Here is a 22,164-nt window from a genome sequence, read left to right on the forward strand (position 1 = left end):
AAATACATGAAAACTATTTTTAAAAAGTTTCACATACACTACAGCCATAGCCATTAGAGAATAGCCATTCTGTTGTATAAATTACAATAAAACCTGAAAAATAGAAAGGAGCATAGCAAGAATCCACTGGATCAGACAAAATATATTCAAATTGGCATGAGAGAAAGACAAAATTGCACAATCTAAGCTTCTTTGGGTGTCAAGGCTACACAGCCAAAGTTTTGTATCTCTCTACGTTTCCTTTCAGCACAGAATAAACCTTAACCTGTTCTGTTATGAAATAAAATGTCTGTTTTATTGTTGCTATTTTTACCAGTGAGCCTTGAGGATGGAGTAGTAATAAATAAAAAAGAGTGCTTCAATTTGGGGCGAAGATATTGTATTGTTTCAAATTATTGTTGTGCTGGATTTGAGGTTGACTCTCTGCCTGTGGTTAATTTTGCATGCATAGCTAAAAGAATATGCAAGGGGACCATTTGTACAGATGCAGCCATTCAAAATGGGTGGGGTATTTCGCGGCATACCCCAGTGGGCGTGTCGCGGTATCACGCGGTGTCACGCAGTATCACGCAGTTAATCGCGTCATTTGACGTCATGCCGGAAACTATCCGGCGTCACCTTGTAAAACCGCCAGGGGGAGCTTAACCTCTCATGTACAGCATTTTAGCTTTTAATTTTGAACTATGTATTACAGCATGTTAATCATCAGTCATTAAAATGTTGGTATATTTTATGAAAGCAGGATTGCTCAGTTGGACAAAAGTACACAACCTACCTTTATCAGGAATATTTATGCATCAAAGCCTTTACCGAAGATATTACTAATAGTATTAATAATGGATGACTTTGGACAAGCTGTATACTAAAAGTATAATTTCTTTAGCACATTTGTACAAGCACTTGGAATCTGTCCAAGCCATACTTTGTCAGGCATTTTGTTTTACTTCAACGGGCATAAAAACGTCCTTGCGTTTAACAGGGCGTTTCATAATTTCTAACTACGAAAATGATTTAAAATGTGACACCTATCATTCAACTAGAGCTTAAAATATCACAAGGATCCTCAAGAGCACAGCAAAGAGTGTATTAAAAGACACTTGTATTTATCAACGCTTTCTTTTCCGTATACCAGATTTTATGGAACCACTTCAGAAGGGTGTCAGCCAGTCAGATTCCAGGAATCGGTACTTTAAAGGAAAAATACACACCGGTATTCCATTTCTCCCTAACGATTTTAAGCATTGAAGTATTTAACTAGCATGTGAAATAGCGTGTGAAAAAGTGGTAGTTTTAAGCTTTTCTGCTAATATAATATGGAATCGCGTATCTAAAGAATTTAATAACGATATGATTATATTTGTGTACTGCGACAGGGCTGTGTAGGGCTGTTTGTGTGTGTGTCTCTCTCTGCTGGATGTCCCTCTCACTCTCTGCTGAATAAATAAAAGCATTTTATTAAAAATGCGTTTGCGTTTGTCTGGTATTTACTTTGGTCCCTTTTAACTGTTTTTCGATCTACTGTATTGCTTTGAGATGCCACTTTTAAAGGTGATATGTAAAATAAAGTTTTTTATTATTGTTATAGAGAAACATGATCAGATTTTCCCTGGTTCAGAAAAAAAGATCTAAAGTGCTACACATAACTTTCTTAATTCGATGTATTTAAAGCAGTGAACTACTGTAGGTGTAACATAACATTCAGAAATACAATCACGTATTTGAAAAATAAAAACGATTACAATCTAATCCTTCCACGTTTGATCCCAAAATCCCAAGAAATATAAATCTAAACGGGTAGAAAGCTATGCTGAAAGTTTATTAAGATACTTAGAAGACAAAGATACTGTATCAATTTATGTTGCATTAGCCTGATTATGATTAAAAAACACATATAATTAAACACCCGTTTGCGATTTAAATCAGAACACGATTTAAATCAATATAAATGTTTATATTGTAACGCATACTGTCCAGCCTCCATTTCTCTATAAAAATTTACTCTATTGCACACACACACAATAGAAGCAGGAAGCAGAAGCAGGGACCGTTGTCAGAAGGGAAGAAGGTGACTATTCATTGTTATCAAAAATGACTTAGAATCGATCATGTTGTGATATTTTGAAATATAAAAGTCAATTGATTGTCCATAATATCGCTATTCTATTTTTTCGAAGAAATGTTTGTTAAAAGAAAAGTCCAGCACCAGCTGGATTTGAACACACAACCCGTGAGTTGGTAGTCGGGCACGTAGACCAGTAGGCTACAAGGGAAGTCACATGAAGAGGGAGGCGAAACAGTCCTACACAGCCCTGTCGCAGTACACGAATATAATCATATCGTTATTAAATTCTTTAGATATGCGATTCCATATTATATTCCCTATTAATCAAATTCTAAAAGTATGCTTGTTGACTCCGGTATCTCTTTAGTTAAAGACTTCGATGCTTAAAATGTTTAGGGAGAAATGGAATACAGGTGTGCATTTTTTACTTTAAAGTACCAAGACCAGCCATATACAGTACTGTATGTTTATGTTCCAAAATTAATATAGTTTATGGCCTTCACACGCGTTACAGTATGCTCCTATTCTTTGTATGCTCAGGTACTAAGATTTCCCTTCAGTGGTAAAATTCAATATCTACAATGGGCACAGTAAAGACGTTTACTGTATTGTAAATCTTTCTACGACAGACCAACGGACCACGAGTGCCCCTGTCGGTCAACCAATCACGTACCGCGGTACCCCGCGTCATCTTGCGTTATGATGCGTGACGCCGCAGCCAATTACCTCTGTACCGCGCACTTTGAATGGCTGCATCTGTAAGTGCCAGAGTTGTTGTACAGTATTTTGTTTTGGTTGTTGTCTCATGCCATTGTTGTGTCCAGCATTGTTGTGGGTTGTTTTTAGCAGCTTCTTTTTGCCAGAGATGCAGTTAGCCGGCCTCTCCTGTGACTGAGACGCCTTTCCATTTTATTTTCTTTACCATTACTGACCGACGGGGCTTAATCATCCTAGGCCAGTCAGTTATGGTAATAAAAAAATGGAGAGGCATCTCAGTCACAGGAGAAGCCGGCTAACTGCATCTCTGCCACAAAGAGGCTACTAAACACAGCCCATCGGTTGAAAAAAGGGATTCTTGGGTAAGGAATGAAACCAAATGGCTAGCTAGCCCCCTTACAAAAGCACCAAACAGGTTTGAAGGGCAGCCCTCAGGAGTGCCAGGAATGCAGGCAAGCTTGAGGGTTGATGCAAAGACTAGTAAAAAGAATAAGTGTGTAATAGAGTGAGTGCTAGAATCTGAGGCTGCTGCGTCAGACGATGCAGAAAGAAGACAAGGAGCTGAGGCTGCTGAACCTGGTGTTCAGAGCAAAGGCTGGCTTGAGGCTGCTGAAACTGGTGTGCAGAAAGAAGGCTGGCTTGAGGCCGCTGAACCTGGTGTGCAGAGCAAAGGCTGGCTTGAGGCTGCTGAAACTGGTGTGCAGAGCAAAGTGCTGTCTTTGTGCAGAGTGGAGTGCAGGCTTGAAAATGAAAATTGCAATACAGCCAGTGGGTCAAAAAAAAGGGTATGGGAGAAACTGAATGGCGATCCTCCAGAGAAGGGAACTGAATGGGTTAGAAGGGCATGCTTGATCAGCAGAAAAACTGTATGTGGAGAGTGAAAGCAGCACTGCCACCCAGCCAGGGTGAGATGTAGGCGAGAGGAAATGGCCTTGGCATTAAATAGAAAACCAGGAACTGAACAATTACTAATTAACACAGAAAAGGAGATCCAGTCAGAGCAGAGATCCCTTGAAAATCATGAGCATTCTTGAAAATGCGACCACTAGTTGGAGGACACACAAGACAGGCTGTCATGACAACATTTTGATGTGAAATTTTTAGAAACTGAGAAAATCATTTGCATGAGTGTAAGATTCTAGGTGGTAGTCAACAGTGTTTCTGAAAAGCATTGTTTAAAATTTGTGTAGATAAACAGGATCAGGTTACCTGTTACTTTTCAGCCTACACATGCTGAAACAGCTGCAGTACAGTACCTACAGTACTTCTTCAACCAATTTCTGCTGCGACCCACTTTCATTCCTACTTATATTAAGGGCAATTACCATGCTCAGGGCATCTGCTAGTTCCACTCTGTTCCTCACACCTGAAGAAGGCTGCACAGCTGAAACATTGTGTCACTTTTCTTTTCCTTTCAGCATTGGATAAACCTTTATGTGTTCCATTGATTAAACTGTTATTAATATTTTAGAGTTCTCTGAACAAGCAAGAGTAGTAATGGATACAGATAAAATATTTGATTTGGTATATCTATCTAGGAGGCAGACATTCAGAGCAATGTATATTCTTGGTTTGAAAAGTGATTAACTGATAAAAAAGAGTACAACTGGTGCAAGGCAAGGGAACACCCTGGATGGGACACCAGTCCATCGCAGGACACACACAGACACAGACATACTGTATACAACTCCTAGCAGAGCCAATTTTCCCAGTAGCCAATTGTCCTACAAGTTTTGGTTTTGGACTGTGGGAGAAAACTGGAGCACCCTGAAAAAAAACATGCAAACACGGGAAGAACATACAAATGCCATTGAGACAATACCCCAGGAATTCAACTCAGGGCCCCAGTTATGCAAGGCAGCAATGCTAACCACTGCACCACTATACTGATTTCTCATTTTTCAGTTTCAGTGAACATTTCTGACATTGGTAAATCTACTGTGAATGTCACAGACTAAGACCACTGTGAATGATGGAAACTAGGAGAGAAGTCATTGCTCACGCAAGTAAATCCTAAGGAATGCAATTTGTATATGGAAGAGTGACAATTTTGATCGAATTATTTTATATCTAGAGAACCTACCAAAATAATTTTAAAAATGCAGAGATTGTAACCAGAATGAAGTGTAGTAAATAGGAGTGATACCAAAGTATGTCAATGGAAGTAATGCTGACAATTTTATTAGTCAGTTCCAGTGGTTCTAAGAAAAAAAAACATTAATGACAATAATGGAAAAGCCCATGGAGTGACTCTGATAACTGAGGGGATATCCGTGACCTGGCTGGCACAGAAACAGTTGGATAACACATAATTTTAATAAATGATTAGCCAAAACCTAACCATGCCAGGCACTTTTCTTTCTTTACAAATACTTTCTTGGCACTTAAAGAAAGGAAATCACAAGAGGAACTTTGAAGAGGATCATGAACCTGAATATGTAAGCTGTTTATAGTAAGTTTATACACTTTAGTTTATATACAACAAGTTATTTTTTTCTTGAGCAAATCAACCACTCAAGAAGTCTGTTTGGTCATCATACTGTATATTAAATAACAAGTGTTTCTATATGTTGAGAGAGAACCATTCAAAATTCAAAATTTTCACGTTTTTCTAATGCTAATACAGTAGATAATAGCTGAGACATTCTATTGGGCCTCTGCCTTTTTGAAGAAGGGAGATTAGTTCTTAACAGAATTTAGGAATAAAGGCCTAATTTGATTCCACATGGTAAGCAACAACTCAGTTGTGATGTTACCCAAGCCATACAACTCTGCCCTTAACTCCTAAAAAGTTAAACATTTGCAGAACATGAGGCGTTTTCAGAGGGTTTAATAATTCAGCGATTTTTGTTCAACTTAGAAGCAAAGGTTGAATAGCAGCACCAAAAAAAACCCCATCTACAGTAATAATCCTCCACAGTGAAGGAGGTTTCTGGACTTGAAGAGTGGAAGGCAACACAGGATTTGTAAATCACAAAATAATAGATTGCTATCACGCACAGTGTAATACTGTTTAGCATTCCCATTAGTAATGGATCAGTGCTAAAATAACTGCCTGTTACCTAACAGTGCCTTCAAGAATCCATCCATCCATTTTTCTAACTGCTTCATCAAATTCAGGGTCACAGGGGAGATGGGAGCCTTCCCAGGTAAGCAATGGGTACAAGACAGGCTACAGCCTAGATGGGAACCCAAGCCATTGCAGGGCACACACAGACACAGACACTGACACTCACACCATGGCTACAGGGCTGCAAGACAACAATGCTAACAATTGCGCCACCATGCCACCCATTTAAAAATCATTTTTTTGTATTCGACATGCAAGAATGAACAATTATTCATTACATTTACTGTCAAATATGTTAACATCAGTAGATTTAAGATGGAACCCCTGAAATAAAAGTGTTTTGAACCTTTTTAAAGTGTTGGGAGACTGTCTGTGTGGTAGTGTTAATTACATGTAGTGTATAATGTAATATTGTATGTGTAACATTACAATATAATACATACAGCATACAATTGTGAGAAAAAGTTTGTAAACCCTTTGGAATTATACATGTATGTATCCCTGCATTAATTGCTCCTAAAGTGTAATCTAATCTACATCAAAGTCATAATAATAGGTAAACAATCTGATTAAAAAACTAATACACAAACAATTGTTTTTTTCATGTCTATATCGACCTCATTCTTTAAACACGCACTGTCTATCCTTGAAAATGTATGTGAACTTTTATATTTAGTAACTTGTAGTAATTTAGTAACTTAGCTGCAATGACCTCAACCAAACCATTTCCTGTAGCTGCTGATCCTGCACATTGGTTTGGAGTTATTTTGGCCTATTCCTCTTCACAGGACAGTTTCAGTTCATCGATATTTTTGGGAGGTCTTCGGCCCATCTTGCTTTGGTTGTGTGGTTGAGGTTAATATTTGCCCATTTAGAGGTTATGTCCTGTTTAAAATCAGCTCTTGATCCATGGGCCTGCTTTACCTTGCATTGCTATACGGTAGCTTCTAATTTGAGTTGAGAAATAAGAGAACTTGTCCAAGCTTTCTGGACATGAAAATACAGAATGTAATGTCATATGTTTCAATGTTATAGTATATTCTTGATGTTTGTTGGACAAATCTTTCCCTTCATACATACATTTTGTCAAGTTCTTAAAAACATGTTTTTTTAAAAAAACAAGTGTTTTTTCACACTATCACAACAATACAAAAGGACAGATACAATTCAGGTCAAAGCAGACAGATGTCAACTGGAATTTAACAAGAGTATGGGAAAGGTATTTCAGTACAGTGTATGAAAGGAACAAATTATCAAATGGGTGGTATCTGAGCTGGGACAAGAAATACATGAGAAAGTTCTAAGAGCTGATACTGTTTATTAAATCTTCACACCTGAAGAAGGCTCCACGGCCGAAATGTTGTGTTTTCTTTCTTCTTTTTTTCAGCATGGAATAAACCTATTACCTGTTTATTAAATATCTAGTATAATGAACTGCTACTGTACATTAGTTCCTATATTCCCAATACTGACATAAGAGAAACTTTATCATCTGTTTGAAGCTGATGTAGTGAGCTACATTACATTAGAGAAATACATATAGTCACCCAACGTTTTATGAATGTCTGGTTTAGACATTTTTGCTACAATAAAGCCAGGAAACATACGTTTTTTTTTCACCCTACAAACAACATTTTTCATTACAATGAATGAAGCCTTTTTTTAAGCAGCAAACACCATCCGTGGATGAACATATGCTGAGGCATTGTTTCTAGGAAGATCACTCAGTTTTGTAAATCTTTGTCAAAAGTGAATGGTGCTTTTTTATTGAATAGTACAATCAATATGTTGTATGGGTCCAAAACGTGAAAAAAATCTAAAGGTGATGCTGAGAAAGCAAAGAAAGCACAAAAACAAAATGACCAAATAAAGAGCATGGCAGAATCTTGTGTAGGTGGTGTGAAACTGCATCACATTCGAAAGACAAGAAGGTTATTATTAATTTTACACATAAAGGGGTGGTAAGTACAGTATGAGTTAGAAAATATAATATGGATCTTATGGGAAATTATGAATTTTCACCTTACAAATAGTTTTCAGCACACATTATAAATCGACAAATGGCTAAATACTGTCTATACAGTATAGTGTCCTGAAATGATTAGTCCCCTTGTATTTATCAACTATGAAACAGCTTTGTATTTTTCCATTATTAATTATATTATGGATACTGTATTATTCTTTGTAAACTGTCCTTGGACATAGAAAGCTTTCTATCAGCTGTGTAAACTAAACTTGTGAAATTGTTAGCAGTTTCTGTATTTGAAGTTGTTTATGTAACAACCATCCTTGCACGTTATTTGAATTTGATAGCAATATCAGGATAATTATGGCCTCCCAAGCGACCACATGTATATTATAAGAATACATTGTATTATAATGAACAACAATTGCATTATATGATACTACAGTAATGTTGTATGATCCATAAAGTATATAATCTGTATATTAGTTCTCCAATAAATAAAGATACATTTTTGTTTAGTTTAGTGTTCTGAATGGCAATTACCCAGAAAAGAGCCTTTGATTAGTGTCTGGTAGTTATATCTTTGCAGGAGAACACAATGCTTGGAGTTGGAGGTCCAGGTGCTTAGCACTGACTTAGGAGGTGGTACGGATTCCAGCTGGACAGTACAGGGTCACTGAGAGGTAAGATATATTGAAGGAAGACAAGGATTCAGAAGTTACACTGATAGTGGAGTAAGCTTTACTTCAGGAAGGACACTGTGTGGATGGTTCTCTCCTCACCTGCCTTACTCCTCAGCAGCACCGCTGTTCTCTGCATTCCAAATAAACACACTGCAGACACACTTGGAATTTGCCCATCTACTGGTCCTAAGGTCTCAGGCATGAGTAATGAAATGTTTCGCCAGTGCGTGCTGCAGTATGCCAGCCATCTGTGGGGCTCCAATATTGACCCACACCACAATGTTATAACTCTGTGTCAGGCAGGGGCTGAAGGCAACTACAGTATAAGAAGGATTTCAGTCACACTTGTGGTGGGAACCATGAAGGAAGAAGGGAATGAGCAATGAATGTGATGGCATGACATGATCTGTTGTCTGTACTAGTGAGCAGATCCTCTGAAATGCACTGGAGAAAGAGAGTAGAAGAATGATTAAAACATGCAACCACTATGTGTGATCTAGACAAGGGAACAGATTCTCCTAAAGTTGCTACCCAGAGGACATAAAAAAGAAGACAGAAGACATACCTGTAGAATAATTTCTGATGGACAGAGAGCTGATCTGGTTAGTAGATGGGGAAAAAAGTGAATGCTTTCGTGGTGCTTGTACTGTAAGTAGCTAAGTTGTTAGATTTTGGTCTAGAGAGGGACCAGAGGAAATTGAAGAAGAACTCTAGGTCAGGATTTTGTTTTATTTGGTTATTTGATATTTTGATTTCTGTACTTTACGATAAAGGCTCCATGTTGCACAATATTGGATATCTCTGGATGTTTCTCGAAACCTGAACAATTTAAGATTTTCCCATGGTGCTACTCTGTCCTTTCAAACCTAACAGGGTTGTTTTATACAAATTCATTAAAAAAATAATTTTAACGTTCAATATTATAGTAAAATACAGTTATTTTACCCTTGTAATTGTAGTGTGTTGTTTTAATCCAGAGAATACTGTTTTCACTCTTCATTAGTTATATTAATATACAGTAAATACTGTTCAGATTTCTAACATTGGATTATTTGAACTATTTACCTGTCTTTCAAACTTGAAATACTTTAGCACTTCCAACACTCTTATTTCAATGATGATTAATCTTTCTACATTTTAGCTTTTATTGTGAAAATCAAAATGATCCATGATCCCAAGTGATGTGGCTTTATTCAACTGTCTATTCAAAAGCATATTTATACATGAAGTCCAGCAATCCACTGATGCACAAGGAAATCTGCTTTTCCATTACTGCACACTTCAACTCACACTTAAGCATTGGAGCATGAAAAACAAAACGCAATTATTGTCTATTTGTTGTAAAAGAATGAGTCTTGAAGCAGTGTTTTCGATTCCTTAATTACCGACCATTTATTGTCATGCAACGCACAGTTTGGAGTGCGTGTAAAGGCCGTATTCTTGTTCATTATGTGATTGCATCAAATTATTATTTGATTAGTTAGAAGGATGTTTTCTGGTAATGGGTTATAATGGAACAGACCTAAGTGATAAAAAAAAACATCTCCAAGAATTTATTTTCATTATTTAGCTCTCTTATTAAGAACATAAAACAAATGTATCTTACATATTGGTGTGAATCAAATGTAAATGTTATTTTCCCATGACCAAATCATTAAAAATACACAAGAAAAGCAATGTTCATACTGTAATGATGTAGTCTGATTCAGTCCTAAGTCCAGGCCCCTGCTGTCTACAAGATTCAGCTTTCTTTATACAGTATGCTATATTTCCTCAGCTCCTCTGTTGCTTTCTTCAATAGCCAGATGAAGCTCATCCGTGAACTGCACACTGTATATCCTGGTCTGCCTCACTGGCATTGCTGATTATTAGAGAGGATCTGGTCTGTGCAGGAGCCCTTTCACATACAGTACACATCTGTCTGGTATCTCTCTACGTAGGAGAGAGAGATAAAAAACACAAGAATAAAGGCTGGGTAGCTGTTCCAGACTACCAAAACTCTTTGTGTAAAGAAATAATAATAATTGCTTACACTTATATAGCGCTTTTCTGGACACTCCACTCAAAGCGCTTTACAGGTAATGGAGTCTCCCCTCCACCACCACCAATGTGCAGCATCCACCTGGATGATGCGACGGCAGCCATAGTGCGCCAGAACGCTCACCACACATCAGCTATTGTGGGGAGGAGAGGAGAGAGTAATGAAGCCAATTCATAGATGGGGATTATTAGGAGGCCATGATCGGTAAGGGCCAATGGGAAATTTTGGCCAGGACTCCGGGGTTACACCCCAATTCTTTTCGAGAAACGCCCTGGGATTTTTAATGACCACAGAGAGTCAGGACCTCGGTTTTATGTCTCATCCGAAGGATGGCACCTGTTTACAGTATGGCTTCTGTCCCCTGTTTTAAAGTTTTAAATACAATTAATCTCAGTTTCTCTTCGTGACCTCTGGTTTGTGTTTCACTGTTGTTTTTTAAAGACATTCACAAGGTAGATTTTTCTGAGCTTTTGAGGATTTTGAATGTTTGAAGGTAATGTTTTATAAAACAAGTTTCTCAGAGCAGGGTGTTCCAGTCCAGACATACTGTATACATATACCCTCTTCCTCTTCTTTGGAAGACTGATGATTAAGGATCATATGGAACAAAAAAACAAATCTCAGACAGTTCTTTAGCAGCAGATTTAGGAACTATTGACAAATCCTAATTCTGATATTTCGAATCCTAACCCCTTTTTAATTGCTTCCTAATGTTGTCTAGGAGATGAAAATGACACCTACTGTAGTACTGTTACAGGAAGCGTCTTCTGTTTCCAGATTATAATTGAGATTTATGTTTATGCTACCTGTGTGAAACATTCTTCACTCTGCCAACATTTCTGCCAACCTTGAATTGCATCTAAATCTTTTTTGAATTTGCCTCACAGCTTCTAATGTGTTTGCTGTTTCTCCTATTGAGTTATAATCTGTGATTTTCTCTAGTTAAGTAATTATTCCACAATCAACTATCATATCTATAGTACTCCACTAATTACACAACAACTTTTTTGAGAATTCATCCTTATTTATGTTCTGTTTTTCACTTATTAAATAGCTCTGAATACAAATATGCATTGCCTTGAACGGCACCAATCTGACAAGTATTTTCTAAATCTACAGGTATGCTGATTTTCCCATAGAATCTTACTGCCATGACCCTCAAATTCACTTCTTATTGTTGTTTCCTTAACTTTAGATGCAAGTGAAGTCAGTCTTATTGGTTTGTAATCACTTGGTTCAGTCCTGTCACCCATTTGACAGGTATTGCATTAGTAATTAATCACTCACTAGGTTTTACCTCTGTCAGAGCAGTCTTGTTAATACTCTGTAATAAATTGTAACAAGAAATAGGTTTATTCCATGCTGAAAAGAGAAGAAAGAAAACACAACGTTTCGGCAGTGGAGCCTTCTTCAGGCCTTCTTCGGCTAATGCAGCTACCCTTCTGAACTACCTCTGTGATAAATACTCTGTCTGTTACTATGGACCTCTAAGATAGGGTAAAAATATTTTCTAAATAAAATCAGAATGTTTCAAATGCATTGTACAAATGTTGAAAAAGGTCATATCCATCATTACACGTTTGTAAAAGAAAACACTTCACATACAGTATATGAAGTGCTTGCCATAAAGTTGTGTACAAATGTATTATAATCTCCTCTTTTTTGACAATTCAGAAATGCATCACACTTTTATCTTTCAGCTGCGGCCTTATCACACACTCATATTCTAATCAAGGATAAATGTAAATAAATCAAGAATCAAGGAAGAATCAACAGCAATTGCAGTTCTTAAAAAATGTGTTAATATATTTGGCATTCAAAGTTGTGATTAGCAAGGACTTTCAGTGCATTTTGAATTATATCACAGTATAGTAGCTTAAGGAGACGTTTTATGTTAATATATACAGTGGTGAGAAAATGTTTGTGAACCCTTTGGAATTATCTGTATTCTTGCAGTAATTGCTGCTAAACGTTATTTGATCTGTGTCTCTGTCGTAATAATAGATAAACACCATCTGGTTAAACAATAACCAACAACCAATTGAACACATTGGTTAAACATTCACTGTCTATGCTGAAAAAATATGTGAACCTTTAGATTTTATAACTGGTGGAGCCTACTTAAGCAACAATGACCTCAACCAAACGTTTCCTATAACTGCTAAACAATCCTGCACATCCGTCTGGGGGGTATTCTGGCCCATTCCTCTTTCCAGGAGTGCTCTATTCATTGATATTTTTGGGAAGTCCTGCATGAATGGCTTGCATCAGGTCATGCCACAGCATTTTAACTGGGTTGAGGTCAGGACTCCGACTTGGCCATTCCAAAATGCAAAATTTGCCTGTAGAGTAATTCTTGTGTTTAGGAACATTGTCGTGCTGCATGACCCAGTTTCTATTAAGCTTCAGATTACAGACAGATACTCTGACTTTCTCCTGTAGAATGTGCTGATACAATTTGGAATTCACTGTTTCAACAATGATTGCAAGCCATCTTAATGGCAGCAAAGCATCTCCAAACCGTGATTCTCCCTCCACTACGCTTCATGGCCGGGATGAGGTTTTTGGGTTGTGATGGTATGCAGCATTTTGCTTCCTCAAAATATAAAGTTGCACATTTACAGTATTCCAAAAAGGTCCACTTTTGGCTCATTTATCCACAGAACAGAATCTATCCAGTAGTGTTGGGGTATATCCTAGGTGGTTTGTTGGCAAACTTGAGAAGGGCTACAATGGCTTTCTTTTTGGAGACCAGTGGTTCACTTTGTGGTATGCTCCCACGCACACCACTCTTGTTCACTGCTTTCTTATGGTGGACTCATGAACACAGATATTAGCCAGTGCAAGAGATGCCTGCAGATCCTTAGCTGTTACCCTAGGGTTCTCTGTCACCTTGAGTATCCTACAACTTGCTTGTGCAGAGATTTCTGTTGGAGAACCACTCCTAGAGATAGAAGCAACAGTACGGAATTTCTTCCATTTGTACACTATCTGCATGGCTGTGTACTGATGGAGACCTAAGTCTTCAGAAATGATTTTAACTCTTTTTCCGCCTTATGAGAATCGAAAAATCTTCTTCTGAGGTCCTCTGAAACCTTTTGATCAGGACATGATTCACTTCAACAGATTTGTGTTGTGAAGAGCCGATTCTTTTGGTAACCTCAAAATCACACCATCTCATTGATTAGAACTCCCAACACAATAAGGGTGGGTGGTATAACCGGTATAGACAGTATACAAGTAAAAAATATGTGGCACGATAAGGATTTGGCTATACCAGCAGAGAATGGATTTAGATGTTTACATAGATTGCGCCACCAGCATCGTTGCAAAACAGGGTTTGTACATTTTTAATATTGACCCGTTATAGTTTAAAATTGTGCCATATTTGAGCTCCAATTATATAATTCCGAAAATGTTCATCTGGCTGAGATTTGGAAATCTGATAGGTTCAGAATTATTGATCTTTGGTGGTTCAGACTTTATGACGTATCTGAGGTCATTGCGGCCAATAAAAACATGTGGGCATACTCTTCCCTTTCCCATGAAAACAAACACACGTGTTTGGTGTGCCCGTCTGCAAACACAAATACGCAGAGAAATATAGAAAGGCAGTGTTAGCAAGATGGGAACAAGCAACGAAATTGTTGAAAAGAAGGGTGCTTCATTGGTTGTTTAGAAATGGTTCGGATTTAAAAAGTTGGACCGCGAGCAGAAAACGGTTATCCGCAAACTATGTCAAGCGACGATTTTAGCCAGAGACGGTGATACAAGGAACCTCTACTGTCACCTAAAGATGAAAAATGTATGCGAGTATGAGGAAAGTATGAGAATGAGCTGTATTGTTTCAAAATAAAAATGTTCTTAAAATGTTCGACTTTCTACTCAGTTCAATGTGAAATTTAAAAAATACTAAAGGAACAACACAGTAGCTAACCAACAGTTGTTAATAACCTAATAGTTAACTCTATGCAATAAAAACTTGTACTCCTTTAAAAGCATGTTTTAGTGAATTTATGAGAAAAAATTCTATATCATGATATATAGTACAGTGTATATCACTGCTGTCTAAAAATAAATTTATACCGTGGTTTTTGGCCATATCGCATAGCCTTAGGACACAATGTGTAAAATATAGACAAGAAAAGGTACAATTGATTGTGAGTTATTTGTTTCTTCAGACTGTGCTTATTTTTATGACTTACAGGTAGATGAAGATCAGATTACACTTTAGGAACAATTAATGTAGGATTACAGATAATTCAAAGGGTTCACAAACTTTTTCTCACAACTGAATACAGTAAAATACTGTAAATATATCTAGAGATGGGTTATATCATAAACAATGCATTCTTTGTATCCCGAAATTGTTACTCAATGCTGTTTCTCCTTTTTTCTATGCTTCAAATTGTCCTGTCAAAATTGCATGTAAGCAATTATGATTAATTTAAATTCACAATAAGTAACAAGAAGGAAACATGAGGTTGGGAAGCACAATAAATTAAAAACCAATTACTACGGGAAATGGACTGATAGAACAATAAAACATTTCAAAGAAGATATCTGTTCACTGACAATATTCATGAACCTTGTATTCCCAATCAGTCTCCATATTATTGTTTTCATATTTGATTACATTTCTTAATCATTTAGCCCAAATCCAGCAATTCCAAGCATCATCCATTAAAAACACCCTAAGGATCTAAAGAAATAAGAAACAAACAATGTCAACTTCATCCCAACAGTCAGGTATAATAAAGGGAGACATCTTTATGGCCAAGAAAAACAGCAGCTCCACTTTTATTATATGTCAAATATTATGAATATTTTAAAAGAATATTCCTTTATATACTATACTCTTCAATAGGTTTCATGGATGCACTACATTAAGAAAAGCAGAATGTGTAGTATTTCTGACACTCTATAATGTAGCGAATGTAGTCAGATCACTGTTAAAACATTCTTTAAGATTACAGTCCGAAAACATAATATAGAGATTATTTAAATATCCCTAGAAAATGAAATTGGATACAGTGCTATACATACTGTAAAAAAATCACTTAATTGCAACAAATTCACAAAGTTATTATCAGCAAAATTAGAATATCTTTTTGTCGCAGGTGCATTGACATTTTACTGAACAGAGATGACATAGGTAAATTCTTTATGTCGATTTTATTATCAAAACATTTCATCAATACTGTGAAATTTACAGGCTAATAGCATGTATGGCCGTACAAGCTGTGTTTCTGTGTCACGTGCTTCCACTCTACACTCTTTTTACAAATAAAATAGTTTTTCCCAGAAAAACTTTTGCACAGCGAAATTCATGAAAAAGAAAAAAAGGATTTCCATTGTTTCCTATGGGGAAAAAGTACGATCCGTTCTAGACCCCAAAAATGCCACCCCTATTTTTACTTTTACACCAAAAAAAGACAAAGGAACATTCATACTGTTACTAACAACCATACTGTGGTTTGTGTTTTTAGTAATAATAAACACCGCTTACCTAGTTAGACATCATTAATTCTACTTAAGTACACTAAAATACTTGACAGTAACCATTTGCTTTCTGTGCTAGCTTCTCACCAATACTACTCAGTGGATTGTAATGCATACTCTCGATAAGAAATGATTCATATGATGCCTTTCTCTTTACTCCCTACATTCCGTGGAGGTTTCAATATTTTTCTTTTCTAGTTTTGAAGTTGGCTTTCATTAATCGAAATGTGGGAAACAACTCAAATGCTTTGTAGTATTGAATTTTCATAAAAAAGAGCTTTCAGAAAAAGAGAGGTACAGTATAGGTATATTGCCATTTCTGCCTTACAGCAGTCTTTCCCATTCCTATGGTAAAGACTGGACAAGCATAAACCTGCTCACTGGTTTCTGAGCCCTAGATATTGTCAAATCATATTCCACAAACAGTTTTAATGGGACTCAAGCCTGTTAAGTAGGGGAGAAATGTCAATGCTCAGGATGTAGCAAAGTGCATTCAGGCTGCCATCAATCACTACAAATGTTTCTATAGAAACTAGACAGCCCTGTCCAAACAACAATTCCCGCACCACTACATTATTTTGTCTACTGCACACAGTAATTACTGTATTGTGCTTCATTTCTGCACCATACTTACTGACATGGTGTACCAGTTGATGGTGATCTTAGGTGTTGCGCCAACATTTTGATAGTGTACTCCTGATAAGCAAGGCAATTTGGTTCCTTTCTCTACTATATATTTTTCTGTTTTTAATTGTACAAAATTAAAAATTCAACAGGTTAAATCACCTTATCACTTATGCCCATTCAAACTTCTCACTAATGAGGCAATTTAGTGCTTATGCAATAGTCAAACTCACGTGAATATATTACGTGTCAGCCATGGATGATCAACTGAAGCCAAAAACGTTTAATATATATCCAAAACTTCTATAATTTTTTTTTACCCCCCAAAAACATACATGCCTAAAGTGATAAGTTTCTCTGAATGCCCAGTATATACAAACAAAGAATATCCTGCATTCTTCATATTTGTCTTAAATCAACTTTACTATAGCTACTTGCATTGGTATTTACCTGAGTACATCTGAAACATTTTTATCAACACCCTGTGGTAAGGGGTTACCTGAGAAAGCAACACACGTGTTCTTCTCCTCTTTCAAAACTATGAATTGAACTGCATTCATAACTCAACTGGAAAGAATAAAAATACATGTGCAATGTTCATCTACCCTGGACCTTATTAAATAATGATTTTTCACCCGCCTTAGCAACACCTATCTCACCGAGTTTTGATATAAAACAATTTGGATGCAATCTCCATTGCATGGGAGATTTCAAACACTTTAGTTTGAATCAATTTTTACTGAAATCCAACGGTTCTGGGACTGTACCGTTGGATTTCACAGATCCAAAGAATGCCTTGAAGGTTGTATCACTGCCTTCACTGCTGCCCTGTCATTATCAAGCCAGTTCGCACAATGGAACAATAGCCTGTTTTTTTTTTATTTCACTTTTGCGTTCACAGCTCAGGGCACGAAGCAATGGATTGTGCCTTTTGCTGGGAACAAGCAACAGCAGTCCACCCCCACCAGCAACATATGTCACCTACCTGCTTTTCTGGCATGCCGAGCAGATCCATGCCTTCTCCTTCTTGCTGTAGTTCCTGCAGCTCTTGCAGACATTGAATTTGCAGTCCAGGCACTGGCGTTTGGTATTTATGAGAAACGTGAAGGGGGAGCAGCAGCGGATGCAACAGTGGTCATTAAACTTGTTCTGTTTGGAGAGGATTGTGCATTTGCTGCCTTCTTCTTCGAGCTCCTGTTTCATTTCACTGCAGTGCAAAAAAAAACAACACGTATAGACTGATGGCTGAATGATTGAAGATGCTTTAATGAAAACAATAAGCAGATTACAATGTCATAATGGCAGTAACTCAGCTCGCTGATGGCAGTCTTAATGTTACTGCAGGTTAGCATTTAGCTTGAATGCTTGTCATTCTCTGTAACCTTAAATTCTTAAAAAACTGTCTCTATTGTAAGGATTGTGGTCTTTGCATGGTGAATTCGTATATGGACAACATTAAAAATAGCTAATACAATATGTTCATTATTATATTTTAATAATATCTAATAATAACATAAATCACACCTTTTCCCTAACAAAATAATTCCCTAAGGTGTTAGTCAATTTCTTTTATACCTATCCCATTTTACAAAGTAGGCTTTTACAGTAAGTGTAATATAAGATGCTTAGAAAATGTCATATTGATTCAGATACATTTGCAGGTAATTGAGTTTGCTTTATGACAGTCCAGATAACTCTAGTAAATGTTGCAGATCACCAAGACCAATTTGGACTGGTGTTTATGTTAAGACATTCACTTTGGTTATTCTGCATGGAAAATGTCCTAGCCTGTCCAGAAACAAAACTAAAAAATAAAAAAAGAGGTTAGTTTTTTATCCATTTTAAACTTTAAATCTAAAAGTGTAACGTTTGTTATTAGTTAACAATTGACACTTAACAATCTTCAACTCATGCAATTATCCTCAAATTAGGAAAGACACTTGTAAATTTTAACCATAACATAGCCATTAAGATTTTGTCAGTGAAACATTGGCAAAAATAACCATAGTCAAACCTGAAGGGTCAATTGTTGTTACATCTTGGGGAGCTTTTCACAATTTTATCTCAACATGCAGAGAAAATGTAAAGTTACTGAGATTAAGAGCTGTCCCTAAAATCACATGATTGTGTTGCTTACAGTAGTTATTGAAATAATTACAATATTTAATCTGTGCATATCACAATTTACTTGATCAGGTATTAATATTTAAAACCATTGGAGAATATAGATAGTATTTAAACCCATTTCTTTATTTTACATTACTTAATTTGTGAAATGTCAACAAATGCTAAAAAAATGCATTATTAATTCTGATAATGATGAGGATGATGAAAAGCACCCTTAAAAGATTTAATTTAATTATCAATTAGATGAAAAATAGCAAACATACGTCAGTCTTTCTAAATAAAAAAAGGTTTCCTCCTCCATGACAGTGCTTTCGAAATGCTTTACCTAGTCACCAATATTGTCACACACATCATGTACAGGTATTTCACTTTAGGCAGTTTAACCTTAGTTAACATAATTAGGTAGTTTGTATACAGTTAGCTTAGGGTAAAAAAGTATATTGGAATTGGAGGAAAAAGCTTAACAGCTTGTAAATAATATACAGCAAGCTAATGAGTTGGTGGTTAGTGCCTTAGACTACTGATGAATCAAAAAGCTTTAAGCCATCAAAAATTCTACAGGGAAGATTTAACATTGGGAAATACAGATGTCTATTTATATTGTTTGGGTCAATGATTTTACCACATGCAGTTACAGTAGGTGGTTGAAAATGTTTCACCTACAACAAATTACATTCTTATATATTTGCTATTTGGTTAATGATGTTATCTTTCTAGATAACTTAGATTTGAAAAATGGCAAACAATAGAATGTGCTATATTTTTTTTTATGAAACTGTTTTGCAGTGACTTTTGTGTTCAGGCATTTATCAAGGGTGCAATACTTTTGTCAATATTGACTCCCAAGCAGATACTTTACCTACTTGCAGGAATTCCATGTGGGAATGCAAGTAAGGGGGTTTAATTAAGCATCCAGGTGAAGTGCATTCTCTGAGTATACAGTATAAGGCCCTTCTGTGGCAGTCTGATCTATATCTTTACAGAAATTAGTTAGCTATGTGCAAAAAAAAAATGAAATTTGAACTATGATTGGTAGAATTATGTTGACTCCAAAATCATTCTTTCTTTTAACTTTAGTTGGTAATTTATCTTGTATTGTTTTAGATCTTGTCAATGTTTTCTTTCATTTAAATAAAATTTTGTTCTACTGCAGCTCATACGTTCCACTATTTGATTAAACCTGATAGGACTGACACATTATCTGTTTTTTTTAATTTTTTCTAAATTTGTTTTCAAGATCATAGTAGATCTTAAAAGTGCAAATGTGTCTGTTTTGAGACCTACTGTAAGCACCTACACTGAGAAATGTTATTAAACAACCTAATGTCACTGGCAGAAATAAGGCTGCTCTATTTGAAGTGCATGGAATAAATAATTCCAGTCACATCGCAGTTCCTCTGTGAAGCTCTATGATTGATATTCCACTGAAGAAATGCTTCCTTTCAAGTAAAACAATAACCAAAAAGGTCCTATTTAAATGTCACACAGAACAAAGTCAGGTAAGGGTGAAACAAAAGCAGGAAAGAGTACCTGTATGATGTGAACTGTCATAGCTGTATTTCCTAAAGTAAAGAAATGTAGAAGAAAAATAAGATAAAAATCAAATACTTGAATCTTTAGAAGATGCAGGTAAAAGACATTAGGCTTACTTGGTAGGATTTGTTTCACTTCAGTATATTATATTGAAGTATAATGGATACAGTGTTATCAAAATACAGCCTAACCAAGACAGTTGAACCTTTTGGAGAAAAGTTAGCAGCTGAGCAGCGGAACATAGCAGGTGAGATACTGCTGTTACAGTATATCCTTGAACAATGTATTGTATTTCCTCTTCAAATATTTCAGTAAAATGCCTAGCTCTATAATTGGATGCAAATGTACTTTTCACCAGCTAAATAAATTGGCTAAGTACTTCAGCTTTGTCTTTGCAACAGTGGAATATAAACTTTACTACTTTCTACTGCCATGTACAGTAGTCTGAACACAATGTCCATTTTGATTCAAATACATTACAGTAAGATATACGATAAATTTGTCCTTTAGACACTCTGGTTCTCACTTATTGCAATGTATTTAAATCCTGCACAGTACACAACCAATAATACCTGTGATTTTTCAAAATGATATACTGTAATAGAACGTTCAAAATATTTTCAGTTGATATTCTGTTATAAAACCATTTTTAAACTGATATTTTGGATAACATTTGAAAGATTTGCAGTCTTGTGGTTTAAACTGCTGAAGGAAATATAAAATATGTCACTGTTATCTGATCAAAGCACCAAGAGAGAAAATCTAGACTCACTCCCTACTTCAGGCATCGCTGCTGCTCAGACCTGACTCTAACTGAATTATATTATTAGATTTCAGAAGGGCAACTGCATCCTAGAGCTTGGTCAAAATGAAGAAGTTGAAAACAAGAGGAATATCTTATTCAGGAGCTGCAGTACAGAGTCCTGAACTTGAAAAATGAGAATGTTAACACATTTAACTTGATTTAAAATATTTTTTTGAGGCCTTTCCTACCCAAAAGCTACTGTACATGTATTTCTAGTACTTGCTTCTAGTAGTAGTAGTCTTACCAAGATCTCTGCATTTTTAGTTGTTAAATAAAATATTTATGCATCTCCTTGTAATGCAATGATCCCCTCTGGTTTCTCCTTGCAGAGGCAGCAGTGTAGTAAGAGAGGCAGGAGACGGTAAGTGCAGCTCACTAGTTTCATTGCCTTTATCTGGTATACGGGCGTGCTGGTCACTGAGGGGGTAGGTACTTTGGGAGGGGTTACAACTACTCATCTTGGGGTTTGGCACTGGAGAGAAAGAAAGGGAAAGAGGCCCCCTATTTATAAAGGCAATGAGAGGGGATATTAATCTTCAAAAACAGAGGGGAAAGGGGTCAGGGTTCAGAGGCTCCCAGACAGACCACTTTTGTGGCTACAGTAATCTCTCTAATTATTGCTGTATGTACACAGTGGTGTACATTCCTCAGTACAGATTAAAACACACAAAATTCTACCATCTGCTGAAGAACTCCTTAGTACTTAACATTGTTGAAGTGTGATAGCCCAGGGAAGAGGATATTTCTAGCACACCTTTGGCTACTTTGTGATATTTGAATTTTCATCTGGACAATTTTGACACCAAGATGGACTTACATCATCCCTCAAACTCTGAATCTTGAAAAACTTTGTGAAAAAGGTTGTAGAAGCTAAAGTCCACAATGTACATCAAAAGCCAAGTTTTTCAGAATATCAAGCAAGATGTCATTCTGATTACCTCTATACAATCAGCTTATTGAGTTTCTTTGAATAAGTTACTTCAATGCAGACAAAATTATTTTATTATTTATTACTAATAAGAAAGGAAAGAAAA

General features: G+C 36.3%; 1 protein-coding gene across 4 annotated transcripts in view; it reads right to left on the bottom strand.

Annotated features, from left to right (window-relative positions):
• Positions 1 to 22,164, bottom strand: part of LOC148657390 (rab effector MyRIP-like) — a 148,330-nt gene that overhangs the window by 70,184 nt on the left and 55,982 nt on the right. For all 4 annotated transcript variants that reach the window (XM_088643619.1, XM_088643616.1, XM_088643617.1 and 1 more), the window contains one exon: positions 17,651 to 17,872. In XM_088643619.1, the coding sequence (XP_088499745.1) occupies positions 17,651 to 17,872 (222 nt within the window). The remainder of the gene's footprint in view (positions 1 to 17,650; positions 17,873 to 22,164) is intronic.

This window comes from Lepisosteus platostomus, chromosome 8 (assembly GCF_059453375.1).
Source record: "Lepisosteus platostomus isolate fLepPlt1 chromosome 8, fLepPlt1.hap1, whole genome shotgun sequence".
In the NCBI taxonomy this organism is placed as follows: domain Eukaryota; kingdom Metazoa; phylum Chordata; class Actinopteri; order Semionotiformes; family Lepisosteidae; genus Lepisosteus; species Lepisosteus platostomus.